Source organism: Vicia villosa, linkage group LG5, assembly GCF_029867415.1.
Source record: "Vicia villosa cultivar HV-30 ecotype Madison, WI linkage group LG5, Vvil1.0, whole genome shotgun sequence".
Classification (NCBI taxonomy): domain Eukaryota; kingdom Viridiplantae; phylum Streptophyta; class Magnoliopsida; order Fabales; family Fabaceae; genus Vicia; species Vicia villosa.
Genome location: NC_081184.1, coordinates 169,035,785 through 169,055,702, shown reverse-complemented (window position 1 = coordinate 169,055,702; position 19,918 = coordinate 169,035,785). Strand labels below are relative to the sequence as shown.

At 33.4% G+C, this 19,918-nt stretch overlaps 2 protein-coding genes across 2 annotated transcripts; one reads left to right on the top strand and one right to left on the bottom strand.

Moving 5' to 3' along the window:
* Positions 1 to 8,532: 8,532 nt before the first annotated feature.
* LOC131605997 (protein DETOXIFICATION 51-like) lies at positions 8,533 to 10,026 on the top strand. Its single transcript, XM_058878285.1, has one exon. The coding sequence runs from the start codon at positions 8,533 to 8,535 to the stop codon at positions 10,024 to 10,026; it is 1,494 nt and encodes a 497-aa protein (XP_058734268.1).
* A 7,201-nt stretch (positions 10,027 to 17,227) lies between these two features.
* LOC131605996 (uncharacterized) lies at positions 17,228 to 19,894 on the bottom strand. The gene is made up of 3 exons (XM_058878284.1): positions 19,577 to 19,894; positions 17,339 to 17,931; positions 17,228 to 17,237 (listed from the first exon to the last, which is right to left on the bottom strand). The coding sequence occupies exons 1-3, from the start codon at positions 19,889 to 19,891 to the stop codon at positions 17,228 to 17,230; spliced, it is 918 nt and encodes a 305-aa protein (XP_058734267.1). The 5' UTR covers positions 19,892 to 19,894.
* Positions 19,895 to 19,918: the final 24 nt, after the last annotated feature.

The following is a 19,918-nucleotide window of genomic DNA, read 5'->3' as shown; positions in this document are numbered from 1 at the left end:
TGTTTCCCACTCAGATAACACAACATGTCTCTTCATAAAAATTAATCAACAAACTTACGTTGTTTTCTTTTTAAGCAGAACTACAAATGCTCTGATTTTCCTATTGCACAAAAGGGGTATGTAGGCATATGATACCACGTCTTGTCGAGCATAATAAAAAATGTTCTTATCTCATCCCATCAGTCTTTCTCTTTTAAATATTACATTAATATAATCAATACTTTTTACTGCATTCTATTAGTTTTTCTCTTATGTTAAATATCCGAGTATCATTTTATACAATTTAGTCATGTATTGCATTTAAAACACATTATGGTATTTATAAAAGATTATATAGTACTTTAAAATGTATTATGTTAAAAATAATATAATTATTATTTTTATTTATGATAAATATTATGGGATTCTATTTTAATTTTTTTAAATAAAAAAGTCTGTTTAGGGTCGGGTAGCCCGAAACCAATCTAGAACTGGATTCGAGTAGTAATTTTCGAACTCATGTTCAACAAATTTTTTTGGCCTAACCCTATAAAGCTTCAGGTCCGCCAGAACCGTCGCGTTTAAAGTCGGGTAGCCCATTTAACAACTCTATCTTTAACCATTTTAAAGGTTTTTGGATTGAATTGTGCTTAGGCCAATTATATTTGTATTTATCATTTTAGTAATACTAATTTTATAAATTTAAAATAGTAACAAATGAAAATAAAATAACATATGAACAATCACATCAGTTTAGATGGCAACAAAATATAAAACATTTCAAAAAATTCAAGTCTTACATAATTTATCTTATTTACGAAATTATTAAATGTGAAAATATTGTAAAATAATTAAAAAATTAAAAGTGTTTGATATTATTTAAAAACTTAAATAATTTTAGTTTGTTATTAAATAATTTTATTTGTTAGTATTTTCTTAAATTGTCTCAATAGTCATCAATATATTAAAGAGAAAATTAATTTGTTAATACTAAACTTAATAAACTGAACTTTGTATTGAGTTGGTGTGGTCATTCCTTCAATTAGAACTGGTAAAATGGACTAGTCTATATGGTTCGATCCGTCTAGCCTAGAAAGTTATAGGATTTGGGTCTTAAAATTAGAGCCATCTTTTTTATGGTTTTTTACATCTAGCCCTGAAAAGTCTGATACGTATTACGGTTGGTTCATATGCATCGTCGCACACGTTAGACCCGCATAGCTATAAATTAAAAATAAATATATTAACATTTATACTGTCTTAATAAAAAATTGATTTTTCTCACCTCACTAAAATTTATTTCTATTTCGTGTTTCTCTTTTAAATATTACACTAATATAATCAATACTTTTTACCGCATTCTATTAGTTTTTCTCTTATGTTAAATATTCGAGTATCATTTTATACAATTTAGCCATGTATTGTATTTAAAACACATTATGATATTTATAAAAAATTATATTGTACTTTAAAATGTATTATGTTTAAAACAATATAATTATTAACTTTATTTATGATAAATATTATGTGATTTTATTTTAATTTTTTAAATAAAAAGTATGTTTAGGGTCGAGTAGCTCGAAGCCAATCTAGAACTGGATTCGGGTAGTAATTCTCGAACTCATATTACAATAAATATTTTTGGCCTAACCCTATTAAGTCAAGGTCTGCCAGAACCGTCCCGTTTAGAGTCGGGTAGCCCATTTAACAACTCTACCTTAACCCTTCTAAACGTTTTTGGATTGAACCGTGTTTAGGCCAATTATATTTGTGTTTATTATTTTAGTAATAGTAATTTTGTAAATTTAAAATAATAACAAATGAAAATAAAATAACATACAGACAGTCACATCAGTTTAGATGGCAATAAAAAAATGAAAAACAAAAATATATACTTAATCAGCATGCCACTTATGGGTGTTTGTTGAGTTGGATTCAAAAAAAAATATAAATTTTATAAGATAAAATAGAAGTCGCTCATATGACCGGTGAAATAGTATTAATAACCTTAAATTTTTAATACAAAATCTATAAGAACTAATTTCACTTGCAAAGTAAAAATCATATATAACGCAAAACCCATTTTTTATATATTATTCAATAAAGAGGAGACGTCACTAAATGAATGTGTGCAGCTTTCATGCTACTATACTCTTTCAAACAAAATAAGTGTCAAGTTTTATATGCTTGGTACATGTATGTAAAACAGGATTATGAGACAACTAAACCGTATTGAGATTATCTCAAAGCAAAGTGGGAGTGAGATAATTGATCTGAAGTTCTGAGAGAATAGTTCAAGTCACAAGAGTTCCAAAATTGTGTGTGCTAGGGCGTGATATTCAGCTTCTATACTTGAATGTGCTACAATTGATTGCTCCTTCGAACTCCATGAAATTTGGGGCTAAAATATAGACATGAAATGAATGTTGATCTTCTATCGTCCTGATTGCTTTCCCAATCATAACCACTATGCTCACAATGATATTTGATGCAGTGGATTATCAGGTGATAGCAACAACCAATGCGTAATAGTCTCACTTAAATACCTTAGTATGCATTTAACCAAACTCCAATACGACTCAAGTGGGGTAGACATGAATTAACATGTTTTTTTACACAAAAGGTAATGTTTGGTTGTGTGAGGGTCACATATTGTAGAGCTCCTATTGTTGATCTGTACAAGGCCAGATCAAGTAGCACATATGTACCATGTTTTCTTAACTTGCAGTGATTGAACATGTGAGTGGTCACTCCATTTGCACCTGACATGTTGACTTTGCAAAGTAAGTCCTTGATATACTTTGATTGCATAAGTAGCTTGGAGCCATTTGATTGATTATGAATTTCTATATCTAGGAAATATTTCAGGACGCCAAGCTTCTTCAAGGATAAATTTTCATGTAACTTGGTAATTAGGTCATGAATCAATGTAGAAGCAGTACCAGTTAATAGAATGTCATCAACATCGATCTACTAGTGAAATTGATGTTTTTCACACTAATCTATGGTGGCTTTGATACCGTATTAGAGTTTGGCCTAGCTCATCCTTACAAAATTCGACTTGTAAGATGAAGGGTACTACTCTATATGATCTCTTTCAAGGCTCTATCTCCAACCAATGCGGGACTTGGGCCAATGCTTAAACCCTATAAAAATAGGGACACCTAGATAATGTAAAGGAAAAGTTCCAATGCTCAAACCAGGGACATGGCCCAGATTCAATTGTTTTTTTTATAGTCATAGCTCCAACGAAAATGGAAGATTTGGAAGCATTGCAAGTTTGACATGAGCAATATACATTTATTTTAAGAAGCATCACAACTTACTTAATTGATTTAGAATTACCTTTGTAGAAGAGCTTGATGTCATCTGCATAAAGAATGTAAGATGTAACTTTCACATTTTTAGTCCCTTTCACAGGCATATTTTGTGGTCCTCAACCAGCTTGAAACTGCAATGTCTTTGCCTCATGGGTTTAAATTTTTTGATTACTTGTCTTTTTCTTTTGGTTTTGTTTATATCATTATTGAGTCTCCTTACTGATTGCACATATCAGAGTTGATTTTTAAATCAGTTTTTTCGTATGCATAAATCAAAGTGCTTGGTTATATTTAAGTAATATGTTTTGAGCAAATTTATTGAATTTTTGAATCAAGAAATATATTTGAGAATAGTTCAAGTCATGACAATGTTAGACTTTCAAAAATACTTTACATTTTGCAAAAATTAAGATTCTAGAGGTGTAATTCAAATCACATTACTATATGACTTGAATTAGAATTACGGAGAGCTCATGGATTAATTTCATGTTATCATTATTTGAATCACTTAATTGTCTAATTCGAATCACAGACCTTTTGATTAAAATCACTATATTGTCTTATTCAAATCACATTGAACTAGAATTTCATTGGTTTTACTTTTGGAACTCTGATTCGAATCGCACATTACATGACTCGAATCACACAAATGGTTTCTCATATATGTTTGCTTCTCGATTCAAATCACTTGATCCTTTGACTCGGATCATACTACTTACTTATTACTCGAATCATACACAATTTTTTCACTCATTTTTGTGCTAGATCTCTAGCACATATAAGAGTTTTTTCACTTACAACCTCTCACAATGTTGGAAAACATACACTTCCACTATTGATCTGAAAATTCACAAGAAATTTGTTCTCTCGTTTTCAAAATTGAGTGTTTTGCAAACAAAAGTTTCATCTTTTAACTCATTCTTGTTGCATTTTTGGCGTGAATATAAATCTCATCTTTGGAGATTTGTGATTGTTAAGTGTCACGACGGGAAAAAATTCGAACGAGAAAATGCTCGAATGACAAAAAAGTCGCCACCGAAGTTTATTTTTAAAGGAGAAAATGTTGATAAAACCCTAAAAGAACTAAAATATGGTCATCGTAACCAAATTCAGGTTCGGGAGTCAATTATGCATGGAGAATGTATTAGCACCCCCCAACATCTATTAAAATAACTATTACCTTTAATTAGCTTTACGAATGATAATGTTAACCTTAAAATGTTTGATTTCTCCTAATTATTAGGACACATTTATAGGAGGAAAAAATAGGTTTTTAATTAAGGTGATTGACAAGATGTGAATCTTGTTCCTATGTATGCCCATGTGCGATGGGAATTCAAAGCTACATAGTTTTGGGCTTGCAAAATCTTGTGCGTTGGTTGAGTTTAAATAAAAAATTTAATCGCATTATGGCGGTAACACAATTTCATTGGTCAATAATAAAAAAAGATTTGCTCGCACTATGGCAAAAAAATATTGTTTATCGGTTGAAAGAAAAAAGGATTTATTCATGCTATGACGGAAAGAAAGTTTGATTGGTTGTATTTGCTTTTAGAAGGAAGACAAGTATTCGAACTAGCAAGCTAAACAACTTGTGTTCCAATGCTCGAGGTCAGAGGAATATACATCCAACTGATCATTTTAATCCATTTTTGTATAGAAAATATCTTAGACAAGTCGAGCCATGACACCTGAAAGGAAGACAAGCATTCGACCGAGCAAGCTTTATGGCTTGTGTCTAAATGCCCGTGATCAAAGGGATATACATCAAACTAATCCTTTTTAGTCTGATTAAGGTAACAGACTCAAAATAATATTAATTAATATTTCTTAAAGAGATGACAAGCACTTGAACAACCAAGCTATACGACTTATATCTAAAAGCTTAGGGCTCAAAGGGACATACGTCCAATTGATCCTTTTTCATCCGATTTTAGTTTATAAAAAAGAAAATAAAGACGATTTATTCAAATTCAAATTTTTAAAGCACCTAATCCTAAAGTTCCTTAAAGATTGCGAGTAAGCAAAAATAGATGCGAAGTAACTACCTATAGATTAAATAGATTCTTGAGGAGATGACAAACATTCGAACATGCAAGCTATACAGTTTTTTTTTAATAAGCAATGGAATTAATTATAAGGAAGTATAAAGGATACTCCTCCCATAGAAACAAACAAAAAGCTCATACATTTCAAAACAAGAGAGCGGTAGAATATTCCAACTATAAAAATTACAAGGATCCGCCCGCTTGTAAAAAGAACAAAGCTAACTGCAAGAGGTAAACACTATCTCCGACTCCGACATACATTCGGTGCAACTAAAAGAGTCATTTTTTAATATCACCGCATTACGTTTGAGCCATAAACTCCAAATTGTAGCTAGCCAAATCACTGCCCCAATAGTCCTCTTGGTCAAGCATTTCAATTTGACACAATTATGAAAGAAATTCACAAACTCCTCTAAAGACAAATCTGTGTAAGTTCCTAACCACACAAACACTCTCCGCCAAATATATATGCATAGTTACCTCACAATTCCTAAACAAATGCGATATCGATTCTTCCTTCGTTAAACAAAAACACAAATAGAATCATTACCCTCCACCAAAATTCCCCTTTTAATCAACTGATATTTAGTGGCTATTTTATTAAGGATAAACCAGCAACCAAAAAATAGAATTTTAGAAGGAACTTTTATCTTCCAAAGATGAGATAAAGCCATTACCCGTAACATGATTAAGAGGTGGCCCCGAGAGCTTGTCTTTGAAACGGTCGTAGCAAGATTTGACCGAGAACACTCCACTCGTTCTTGGCCTACACGTGAAGCTGTCCTCGCCATTTTCCCTTAAACACTGCTGCTGCAGAACCGCTAGCAGCTCTTGCATCAGGAAATCCTGCGTCTGAACAACATGAGCAGCGCTGCTTGCACACACTAGAGCCGCGACATCCCATCTCCAAATGCCATCTATGAAAGAACCTGCATTCTTGACAGCAACCAAGTGATTTTCCACAAATTGAAACAGCTCAAGGAAAGCTTCCATGAGCGACTGCGTACCCGTCCAACTCGCATACCAAAAAGGAATTTCAGCCCCGTTCCCAACACTACACGAAATCGCACCAACAAATGATTATTATTTAGATTCTGATCGATTGATCCTTTTTCAATAATTTTGATAAAAGAAACAAAAAATTAATTGTTTTTTTGGGTTTGGATTATTAATTGTCACAATTCAATTGTCATGAACTAAGATTGACAAAATCTATCAATTAGTTCCACTTTATTAAAAAATTTAAATACCTAAAATTTTAATTTAGAATCATGAACGGATGAACCTCAAAACAAATAAAAATACTAATGGTACAACTAGTAACATGCATAGAATCCAATCCAAATATTAATCGTAAAAAAAATAATATTGTAAAATAACAACAGAAAAGAACACTAGTCAAATGTGTGAGCAAAAATGGACTTGAAGCCCAATAAAGTGATAAATAATAATTAAAAGAAAATTAATATATATATATATATATATATATATATATATATATATATATATATATATATATATATATATATATATATATATGAACCATTAAATCTTGATCGACGATCAATAATTACTTAAATAAGTGCGTCTATTTTTGATTGCATGAGATTTGTTTTCGAGTGTCGTGGGTGTCGTGGAAGTTGCAAATAGGAAGAGTAGAAAAAAGTTTTTGAAATTTGCACATAAAAATGTGGCGCAAGGTTGGTTGAAAGGAGGATTGAAATATCAAAATGACCGTTTAGGTCAAACTTTTATCCTTTGTAGAAATTGTTGTCAAAGTCTAACTCAGAGTCCATTGCATTTTTTATCATGCTCCACCATTTTTGTTTTCAGCTTTTTGTTAACTTTATCAACTGATTTTTTTATTTAATTATTTGAATGTTTTATAAATTGAATTTTATAAATTAACATTAATTATAAGATAAACACTGTATTTATTAATTTTTTACTTATTTTTTTAATTATGATTGAAACAATTAAACCATTTTTAAAATGTCTCATTGGTCAGTTCTTTGACCAGCTTTTTAAAACTAAAATAAATATTTTAATCATTAAATTTGGAAGTCAAATCCTTTAAAATGGAAATAATCAATCAGTTTTATTTTTTTTGTTGTTAACCATTGTCCTCAGAAGAATGGTTAAGCATTTCAAAAAAAGAAAAATATTTTATAGAAAATTTAATATTTTAATTTTCAAAGTATTAAATATCCAAATTATTAAAATAAATTTATTATTTTAAAAATCTTAACCATTGCTCTGAGGGTACTGGTTAGCATTTCTCTATTTTTATTGTTTACTAAAAAAAATTGATTGATGTTTCTTTATAGATATTTTGATTGATGACTAAATTCAATGACATTTTCTTACTTTTAGGAATTAATTTTCTATTTAACTAATTTGAAAGAATAAATTGACCGAGAATATTTCATGTGATATTTTATTTTTTAGTATATATGTTTATATTAAGTATTTAATAGAAAAATGAGAAATCTTTTAAAATGAGTTATTGAGACAGAGAAAAAGTAAAATGATCATCAAATATCATCAACAATGATGCATATTCAAAATAAAAATAAACATATATATATTAATTAATTCAATTATATATATATATATATATATATATATATATATATATATATATATATATATATATATATATATATATATATATATATATATATATATATATATATATATATATATATATATATATATATTACTGGCTATTGTGGAGATTATTAGAAAGAAGAAATGTGTGGTGGATGGAGTAGCTCAGCTGACACTTGATAGCTGATATGCATTGTCTTCTATTTCGTATTATCTTTATTTATATATAATAAAAAATATTTTTATAAGATTATTCATAAACAATTAACATAATTTTTAAATACTGAAAAGGTTTAAAATGTACTTTTTATTTCTCTATTTTTAAACAAATAGAGTCTTGATATCTTCGTTTAAAGAAAATAATTTTTTATTAACAATTTAATATTTTTCACTCTATATATACACCAACTCTCCTTCTCCATCTTCACTCTCTCTCATATAAATAGAGATAGAAAGTACCTATGCAGTAGTTTGCCACTTCCACAGTCCTTCATCTAAACTCACTAGTATACCCCCCTTATCATTCATTTCACCCCCTTGTCTTCCTCTGACCTCTGACAAGACACACAGTAATTATGGAAACAAAAACAGAGCAACTTCATCATCTTTTACCTACCAAAGAAAAAACATGTTCCTTTTCAACCATCATCATGGAAGAAACAAAATCTCTAATGACCTTAGCATTCCCAATCGCCCTAACAGCTCTCATTTTCTACTCCCGTTCCATGATATCCATGATGTTCCTTGGTTACCTAGGACAACTCGAACTCGCCGCCGGTTCACTCGCCATCGCCTTCGCCAACATCACCGGCTACTCCGTCCTCTCCGGTCTCTCCCTCGGCATGGAGCCTCTCTGTTCACAAGCCTTCGGAGCAAACAATCCTAAACTCCTTTCCTTAACTCTCCAACGTTGTATCCTCTTCCTCGTACTATGTTCCTTACCCATTTCACTTCTATGGCTTAACATGTCGCAAATCCTCGTTTCGTTACACCAACAACCAAACATCACAACCATGGCTCAAACCTATCTCATCTTCTCTCTCCCTGATCTCATCACAAACTCATTCATCCACCCTATACGTATCTACCTTCGCGCACAGGGAATCACTCACCCTGTCACTATAGCTTCACTCGCCGGAACTCTCCTCCATATCCCTTTCAGTTACTTCCTCTTCCTACACTTCGGCTTCGCCGGAGTCCCAGCCGCTTCCGCAGCTTCAAACCTCTTCATCTTACTCTTCCTCGTCGTTTACATTCGGTTAACCGGCTTACACCGCGCCACATGGATAGCCCCGAGCCGAGAGATTTTCACCGGGTCGAAGCCGTTGCTTCATTTCGCGGCTCCAAGCTGCGTTTCCGTTTGTTTAGAATGGTGGTGGTATGAAGTAATGATAGTTTTGTGCGGTTTACTAGTGGACCCCACTGTAACCGTCGCTTCCATGGGGATTCTCATTCAAACAACTTCATTTATTTATATCTTTCCATCTTCTCTTGGATTTGCCGTTTCCGCACGTGTCGGAAACGAGCTTGGAGCTAACCGTCCTTCTCGAGCGAAACTATCATCCATCGTAGCAATTTTCGTGGCTGTAATAATAGGATTCTCAGCAACGGTTTTTGCCACAATGATGAGGTTTCGCTGGGGGAGAATTTTTACTTCAGATGAAAATATTTTAAAGTTGACATCATTGGCGCTTCCGATTCTTGGACTATGTGAGCTTGGTAACTGTCCTCAGACGGTGGGATGCGGTGTCATTAGGGGGACAGCGCGGCCGTGTGTGGCGGCGAATGTGAATCTTGGTGCATTTTACATGGTGGGGATGCCGGTGGCGGTTGTGTTAGCGTTTTGGTTGGATGTTGGGTTTCGTGGGCTTTGGTTGGGCCTACTTGCGGCCCAAGTTTGTTGTGCGGGGTTGATGTTGTATGTGATTGGGGTCACCGATTGGGAATTTGAAGCTGTGAGGGCCCACATGCTTACTTCTGTTGATTGTGTGGAGAATGGGAAGGATAAAGATGATGGAGTGATGTACTGCCAGAAACCGTTGTTGACTGATATTGTTACTCAGACTTGACGGTTGATGAAGATTAACACCCATGCTATTGCTGATGGTGTAATGTTTAAAGTTTAATAGTGTTTTGTAATTTGTGCTAAAAATATATTTAATGTACATCTAATTTTTTTGGTGGGATCGGTTAATGATTAATAAATTTATGATTAATTTAATCAAATAGATTATATAGTTGAATTAATTATTAATTATAATATATAATATATTTGATTCAATAGTTATCCTCATGAAATTTTCACATCTTTTAAAAAAATAATTAATTACGAAAATAATTAATTACGTTAATTTCAATAATAGAATGAATCTCATTTATTAAAATAATCTTATTAATAATAGGCAGTGGAGTACTTAAATGAATTAAAATACAATAAATAAGGATAAGTTAGTGAATAAATAAATAAATCTCACATTGGTATTCTAAATGGACAAATAATTTGTAACAAATAAAAATAAGAAAATGAACCCCTATTGTGATACAGATGGAGTATTAGTTAAATTAACTTTATTTAATTAAAGTCGTTAAATTTTAATGTGATTAAAGATATGTCTAAGTTGTAAAATAAAATGAGTGTTTATTATTTTGTAACTTTATGAAAAATAATGTAATATTTATGAAAAATGAAAAGATATAAAAAAATGTAATACTTATAAGAATGGTTAAATTGACAAGAAGCTATCTCGTGGATAATTAATAAGTATATCAGTGTACATCTAGGGATTTTTATAAGATCGGGTGACAACTTCTAAGCTCGTCTCGACTTCTAATGGGCCGGGTTCTTGAAGGGTAGTCCACTACGGAGTCATTATGAGCAATTAAATGGTTGGTTCCGATACAAAGTGTTAATGGTCGGACCTGTTACAAACGACGCTAATAAATGCGACGATTATGAGTGGTTAGTGGTTATTAAACCCTGTTAAAACACCGTGACTCTTGGGCATCCAAGAGTAGGATGAGGGCAGTCCAACAATGGCTTTCACTGCCTGTCTCCCCTAGAAACACCTAAATTCCCTAGAATCTGTACAATTGTGGTCTCGCTCGATTCACCAGTTGAACTATCAATCCAAAGCACAAATTTAGAAATGGATTTTGATATCGAATGATGAATCCAATTCGAAATCATGGTGTTGCAATGAATCCAATGAGCATATAGAGGATCAGGGATCAGAGGCTTCTTGAGAGTTTCGTCAATGAACTTTTCGTTGTTATTGAAAATCAAAGCGATGTGCATTGATATAGCCCAAGTGTGGTAGTTCTTATCATCAAGCAACGGTGAAACAAGAACAAGAGATGGATTCTCATTTGGATGCCGATAGTATGAACTTGTCAAATTCCTAGAAAAATCAGTGAAGCTCTGGTATACCATTAATGGAAGAACATGAGCAAGAAGATACAGATGATTGCGAAACAAAAAAAGAAACAAATTTTTTAGATGAAATCAAGGATAAAGCAATCAAAGAATAAAAACAATAGCTACCAGAGCTTTTTAATATCTGATACCATGTTAATGGTGAAATGTGTTGCAAATCTTTTATGGAGGTAACTGTATTTTTCATATTGTTACCTTGCTTTACAAGATGCTATATATACAAGCATATATGTACAAGAATACATAAACTATCTATACAGATGGCACACTATATATACAAGCATATATGTACACATGCCACTCTATTAGTGGCTAGAATAATGTATGCTAATAAGGGTACTATCGCTACCGCGAAAATTAACAGAGTCGCCACTAACATATTTATCCTGAAAAGGAAGGGAATGCCAGCAAACCACAAAACAAAACAACGGTCTCACGACCAGAGAAAAAGGGTAATGGAGTCGGTTACGCGAGGGGAAGGTGTTAGCACCCCACGCGCCCATCGTACTCGATGGTATCCACGCCTGTGTCTAAAACTATGGGTGTGTAAGCAAACTGCGCTAACCTGGACTAAAATGAATGCAGAATGTAGGGAAAAGAAAGGATTGTGCTTGCACAGGCCCTACCCCGCTGCCTACGTATCTGTTTTGCAGAATCAGAGCTACCGTAGCTCGGCTAACTAATTTCTGTTTGTTTTGTGTTTTTTAGGTGAACAAGTTACATTCACACTCCGCTGCTCGACCTTTGGAGACTTATGCTGGGAATGGAGCGGAAATAACAAGCTCTTAAGAAAAGAAAATCAAAGAGTGTGGTTTGTGTTTTAAAGAATGCATGAGGAAAACCTAAGCTAAGGGGGAAAGCTTGCTACCTAATGTTATCATACAAAGGGTGCAAGTCTAAGCTAAGCTAGCAACCTACGGGGAGAAAGGGGAAAGCACACAAGAATATCACACAAACGAGCATCCGCTCGTAAAGCAAACAAAACCAACGGTACTGACCGAATGGTAGAAAAGCGGTCCCGCCATAGCCAAGGGGAGCAACTCAACCCAAGTCAACCAAGCATTAGACCTCGCGAAAATGACCGGGCCATAGACAAGAGGGCGGACCCCTCTCAGCAACCAAGCTGTCACGGATCGTAAAGCAAAACGGTGCGTGCGTACACCGAGCATCAACGTCGAGCAACGTGAGCTATAAGAAAGGCGGGGGTCCGACTACATGAACTCTTTTCCTGACATACTCGATAATAAGATCTTGTGCAGGTTCAGAAGCGAGCCACGCGTAGCGTGCGCATAATGAACAGACTCGATGAGACTAGGCGGGGGTTGATTGCTAACCCTTTCCGCATGCCTCCCATGAGGACTTAACGGAGTGCCATATAGGACTTATTACACCGTGACTCCCTGCCGCAAAGCACAAATATAAACACACCAACAAAAACAGAGCCTCTTTCGAGGGCTTGGCCAGATGCATGTCTAGGTCCTACTTCTCATGTTAAAGGATGATGCGAGAAAGCGATAAAGTGCGGAAAAAATAAAATGAAACGGGATCAATACCAAACGGATGATGATCCGTAAACTAAAGCGAAGCAAAGCGAAGACACTAAGAATCCCGCGAGCGAGCTAGCAAGGCAAAAGCAAATAGTCAGCACACCGATTAGCCATGAAAGCACACAAAGATCGACACGCGCGTCGAGCACAATCACAATACACCTGCAAGAGGAACAAGCAAACCAAACAAGCAGATATAGAGTAATAGAGATGTGTCTCCAGGATGAGAACACAAAGCAAGCGAATGAAATCGTGTCCCGCAAGTAAAGCGGAACACTCATAGAATGAGCATCGATCGGTGACCGTCCAAAAGCCTCGCACACTAGCATACACGTTAGAGATAACAAGACACCGCAATTGGAATTGCGTTATTGCTATTCTAAAATAAAACCGAACAAAGCAAACATGGAAAAGGTACGATAATACGCGAATAAGCATGCAAAAATCACACCGGAAGCCGACAAAAGTACCATCATGGAAAACACAAAATTCATAAATACAAATTATTCCACAAAATAGTATATCTTACAAGCTTTCCAACGATATAAAGAACATGCAAATCGGAGTTACGAGCGAGAAGATATGAATTTTTGAAGTTGAAATAAATCTGCCCACACTCAGTGGTAACCGGTTACTTGAAATGAGGTAACCGGTTACTTCAGAAATTTTAGTGAAAAACAGGGCAAGTAACGGTTACTCCAGACATGGTAACCGGTTACCTCAGTCAGGCAGCGTGAAGAAACAGGCAGGTAACCGGTTACTTGAAATGAGGTAACCGGTTACTTCAAGTCAGAAGTGCAAAAAACAGCCAGGTAACCGGTTACTTGAAATGAGGTAACCGGTTACTTCAAGTCAGAATTGCAAAAAATAGCCAGGTAACCGGTTACTTGAAATGAGGTAACCGGTTACTTCAAGTCAGAAGTTCAAAAAACAGCAAATTACATCATTCAAAAGCAATCTACTCATGCATCAATCAAAGATACTATCAAGCACGAATTGGCATCAATTCACACAACATTATGAACATCAAACCACCACAATTAAGCATCAATTCACATAGATTTCAACTCATCATCATTAACTACCAAACAACAAGTTCATGCAAGCATTATAACAAACACATAGTGCACCAAACTTGTATCGATATGCAATTGCAAGCAAAGTTTCAATGAATCTAACATTTAATCATCATCAACATCAATTAAACATCATCAACAACTAGATCTAACATTCTAATCATGTTAACATCAACAATTAAGCACTTAATTCAAGGTTCAAAGGCTTACCGGATGAAGATCTAAACCGAAGTACGAACACGAACGCGACACGAACGCGAACACGACACGAACTCGACACGAATGCGAAAGCAAAATCCAAGAGGGAGAGGAGAGAGGCGCGCGAGATGTAGAGAGGAAGGAGGAAATTCGAACTCGGAGTCTTGACCTTCAATCCATGTTGATCTTGATTCTTGAAGAAAATTGATGAATATTGATGAAAGATTTATGTAATTTGTGGTTTTGATTCAAGAGAATTGAGAGGGAATTGAGAGAAAGTGTTTATGAATTTTTTTTTGGTGAATTGAAATTATGAGAGTCCTCCCCTGATTTGTGAAGAGCAAAATGTTTATATATTGTCAACGCGAATGCGTCTTATTTTGGCTCGTTTTTAAGGAAACTCGGTTCGGCTCTCAATTCCGGAACGAAACCAATGCCACTATGAAGATGACCAAATTTGTGACTCATCGCCGCGATAATCACCTCAATCCGATAAGCGGTGAAGAAAATACGCCCGTTTGAATGACGAGAAATGCCGATTCATCTGATACGACTGTGCAAAATTTTGTGAGTACCGCTCAAAGAACTCGATAAAACCCTACCTTCGGCTCAAAATCTGAACAAGCATGTGTGACGAAGAAACGAAGCTAACGAAATTTTCGAGAGAATGCCGCCGGAATGGACTTCATACGATAAAAATCGAAGGAGTTATGAATTTTCGAACTCGGCGCGACATACTCGAAAACACACTTTTTACCGGAACAACGCGACGATCCTTAAAATTCTGGGAATTTTCCGTGCAGAATTGGCCTTCGGTCCGAACATATGAAATCTTGGTAATGATGGTACGGAGCTCCAGTTAAATTTTCAAGTGAATCCGGCGAGCGGATTAGGAGATACGAATTTTCCGAGGTCCGAAACCCTACATTCAACACTGTTTTTCACCACGAAACCTCAAGTAAATTGCAAATCTGGCGACCTTCCTCAAAGAATTGGCTTCCAAGCCGAACACGAAAGTTGTAGATATCGTCGAAACGGTCAGGAATCGCGGGAACTTAGCTCATATCACCTTCCAAATATGACTTGCGAATTTTCCCGTATTTCCACGGTTTAAACCATTTTTCACGCCTTTCTTCTTAAACCCATGAAAACTCTTTATTATTTTTCTTCAATTTTGGAATGACGAAATAAACGTCATTAATAACTTATAGCTCAAATAAAGAGGACAAATTTTGGGGTGCAACAGGTACATTCCTTGCAAATGTTGGGTGTAAGATTATTTTTTTTTTTTGGAATTTTTTCATTTCGTGTGGTGTAAATGTTGAATGGGAAATTAAAGTTACCGATTATGCGAACCTTTAAGTCTTTACAATAGTTTAAAAAATAATTTTTTTTAAATATTGTTGTTTTATAGGAGTGTGTTCATTGCAAAAATCAATGTAGTATATTGATGAGTTTTTAATTCAACTGAAAAATGTATGAGTTAACAAGATTGTTTTCGTAGGGGTTTCATCCCTGTAAATTTTAAAGTGGCTTACTCCTTGCAAATTATGAAAGCATCGTATGACTCTCTAGATTTGGGAAGACCCTTGCGGAAGATTTGTCCATGTGAAAATCACTTCATATTGAATGTTATAGTAAAATTTGAATTTGTATGACTCCAACCAAAATCGTTTACCTTTGATGTAAAAGCACAACTTTAGTCGAGTGCGGGTGCAGGTTAATGATATATAAATCTCAAGGTGGGGAAATGGTTGGGAATATTTAAAACCACCATGCACTCGCCATTTTAGTAACATATGTAATTTTATTAATAAGAACAAAGCAACACAACTTCATTGATTGTAAAAGATGATGTCAATAGATATTTAAAGATGAATGAAGGTCCATACTCTACATCCTAGAGGTGTAAACATATAATCAAAGCCTCCATATAACTTATTACTAATAGTAAACTAAAGGCCAATTAAAGGAAAGTTTGGCTAACTAACTATCTAAAAGTGAAAAACTTGCGGAACAAGTTAGTTTTTTAAATAACTAACTTATAACTATCTCATTATGTGTTATTCCCTAAGGCTGTGTTTGGGAGTTTTAAAACAAGGGGAGGGGAAGGCTTTGGAGGGAAGGGAAAGGAAAGGGAGGGGAGGAGAAAGAAGGGAAACCCCTTCCCTTGTTTGGGAGTTTAAAAAATAGAATCAAAAGACAATGAAGGGCTTTTATTGTATTATTACCTTTTTATCCTTTTTTTTAAATTCTTAATTTGTATTCTCTACTTTATAGTTCTTATCTAATAAAATTATTTAAAATAAATATAAATGTGATTTTTTTTTATAAAATGATAATAAATTAATTTTTTTAATTATAAAATTATTTATTTTATTATTAATTTAAAAAATTCAAAAAATGATAAATTTTTCTAATAAGATTAGAAACTATATCTAATAAAAAATTTAAAGTTAAACTACATGTAATTCGAAAAAACTTGATAAAATAATAATAAATTAAAATTCATTTTTTTTTAAAATGTGTTATTTTTTATTTCATTATTAATTTGAAAAATACAAAAAAGTGGTAATTTTTTTTAGATAAAATTAAAAACCATATATAATAAATGAAATTAAAATTAAAATACATTTAAATATGAAAAAACTTGATATAATAATAAATTATAATATTTAAAAAAAACTATAATATTTTTATTTCATTATTAATTTAAAATACAACAAAAAATTGATAAACTTCTCAATATAAAAATATTGACGATATTTCTTATTTTATTCTTGAAGTCCAAAATAAATAAATAAATGTACTAAAATTTTCTTAAAATCAATTTAATTGACAATCACAATGTAGATTCGAGTTTTTACAATTTTCATAAGTACCACATATATCGAAATTAGTTACAATTCAAGATAATGTATTCGAGTACAACTTATGCAACAATCACATAATATCGACTTCTTTCTTCCATCATCCACAAATTACTTCAATATTCAAACTTCTCTTTTTCATCATCTCATAAATTCCTACAATATTCAAAACAAAATAACAACATATCATCAGCATATATGCTTTTAGTAGAATTAGTAAGTATATGGAAAAATGTTCAAAACAATAGGTAAATTACCTTGATGGACGACCTTGACCAAACATAAGTTCAACTAAATAATTCTTTTGCATATCTTTGGGAAGTCCAAGTAAAGCTCTAACCTTTTCAGGGTATTCAAGAAGATAAGTATATGCTGGAGTGAGCATATGTCTCTCCACTTGCATTTCCTGTAAAAGTTTCCAAACATCTGCTTCTGAAATTGGAAGTTTGATGTTAGCTCTCTCATAAGCAGCAACACTTTCTTTAAAATATTTATCATGAGATGCAGTACTCTCTCTAAAAGCATCCGCTATGGTCAAAAGAGCAGATTTTATCCCTTCAATTTCAGCTTCATCTTGAGCCTTTTTAGATCTTTTAGCTTTAGGTTCTTGTGGAATTTGCACCTCAGGAGAAGTAACATCTTGATCATTGCCTCCCTCTTGCAAAGTCTCTAATGTCGCTTGCTCACTAGTTTCAATGGACTCTGACTCACGATTGAGTGGATGATTTTGTCGAATATCTTCATCATTCATAACTTTTTCTCCAGTGGCCCTATCATCTCCACAAGCAATGGACAACTTGTCATAATTAGGAACCGGTTTTGTCATCCATTGTGCAGCTTCTGGTTTTGCCTACATAAAACCAATCATCTAGTCATGCACCCACAAATCACATACAACTCATCTTCCAATGCCTTTCCCAGTTACAAATAAGAAATAAACATCAATGTTATGAAAGTAAACAATTGGAGAAATGCACATCAATTGAAAATCAGAAACACAACAGAAAAATAGTAGAAAGAGAACTACAAACCAAACTTACAACCACCAATTTAACTATGCATGGAGAAAACAGAATACTTAAGACATGATATAAACTCACAAATAAATAAAAAACACAAGAATTACACACATAGGAGTGAACAACAGAGTAATCAGTGTTTGCAAAGCATAATTATCCTTGATCACAAGTTAGGTCTAAACAGTGAACCTTGTAACTTGTAACAAGAAACAATCATAGATATAAAGTTCTCTCCAAAGCAGTGATAGTGGTTTAAGTCTATCTTGTGTAAAAATGATAGAATCTAGCTTTAAGTTTAATCTATTAGGATAGTAATTCCATCATCATATTCACCTCTTTTTCGCCAATTCCATCATCATATTCACTGCTGGTCCTAATTTTCAACTAGTATTGGTCCCTGTCCCAAAAACAAATATAATTCATATATATAAGGATGGTTTACAAGACAGGCAACACAAACCATCCTTGCATTTCTTTACCTGCATTTTACAATCCCAAAGTATAACCAATGAAAATACTTATCGGATAGTTTCTCAATTATGTCATGGACATGGCTCTACAAATCAAACACAACAGCCATTTCCAAAACAAATCTAATCCGCCAACAAACCAGTGACAGTGATTCTAAGATATCATAATCAACCCCAATATAACGAACAAGCTTTGTATTGACAGTTGACACTTAACAATATCTCAATCACAGGTTTCTCCATATGCTTATATACTATGAATCTAGGATGTAAAATGATAAATTAATCATGATTTCTTACTACTAATCCAGTGAAGCATCAATACAATGCTTCTTTACTATATTGGGATTGGTTATGAATTTTTAGAATCAGTCACTAGTTTGAAATCATACTTCTACCATATGCTTCTTTACTAGGATGGAAAATGATAAATTAATCATGATTTCTTACTTCTATCCATTTTGAATAATTGTTTCACTAAAGTAAAAAGTTACAATAGCAGAAGTAAGAAAGAAATGTTTTAACAGGTCATGTGTATATCTATCTTTCACTAATTCAGTAATTTCTTTTGGAACTCCAGTTTCAGGAAATCCTTGTCTTACAGTGCAGCTAAAAGTGAATCACACAAACAAATAACACTTTCAATAAACATATTACAAAACAGTCACAAGCTATATCCAGTTCAGAGTACAATCATGCTCAAGGTTAATCTGTCTAACCTAATTAACCCAGTTACAGCCATACTATACAATCAAAATTAATTAACTGTCAAACCAGCCCTGCATTTCTAACTACACTAGCTACTAACAGTAGCTAACATTTTATTTTTGAACCAATCTAACTAACTAATTTACATCCCAATTTGAAACTAACTTACACCATTAGCCCACATAAAGTTTAACAATTAATTGATGACATAACACAAATTAATTCAGAATCAAAATGACATACTTCATTATAATTATTGCTTAGAATCCATGTGGCATAATTAACAAGCAAAACATACCTCAATTAGTGTTTTCCAAACTTCAGGTTCAGCAATCCAACGATGTGTGTTTGAATCCCAAGCAAATCCACTCAAGTTCTTGAAAATGTCATAACATTTATGAAAATTTCTTTTCACTAATTTCCATCTACCTTTCACCTTCTCCTTTTGAAAAGGCCTTTGAAACTTTTCACTCATCTCCTTTGTAATGTTGTTATACGCTTTTGATGTATAGGTTCCGTTGACTTTGTTTCCCTCATTTACTTGATGCACAAAGGCATCAATAAGAGCATTGTCCATATCCGTTGTCCATATCTCTCTTTCAGAGGTTGACATGATTCCTGATATATTACAATTGCAGAA

Coding starts and splice junctions, on each gene's coding strand:
- LOC131605996 (XM_058878284.1), bottom strand. CDS start 19,891: ATGTCAACCTCTGAAAGAGAGATATGGACAACGGATATGGACAATGCT. Junction 17,932..19,576: donor TTTGGAAAACACTAATTGAG/GTATGTTTTGCT, acceptor GGTTTTATGTAG/GCAAAACCAGAAGCTGCACA.
- LOC131605997 (XM_058878285.1), top strand. CDS start 8,533: ATGGAAACAAAAACAGAGCAACTTCATCATCTTTTACCTACCAAAGAA.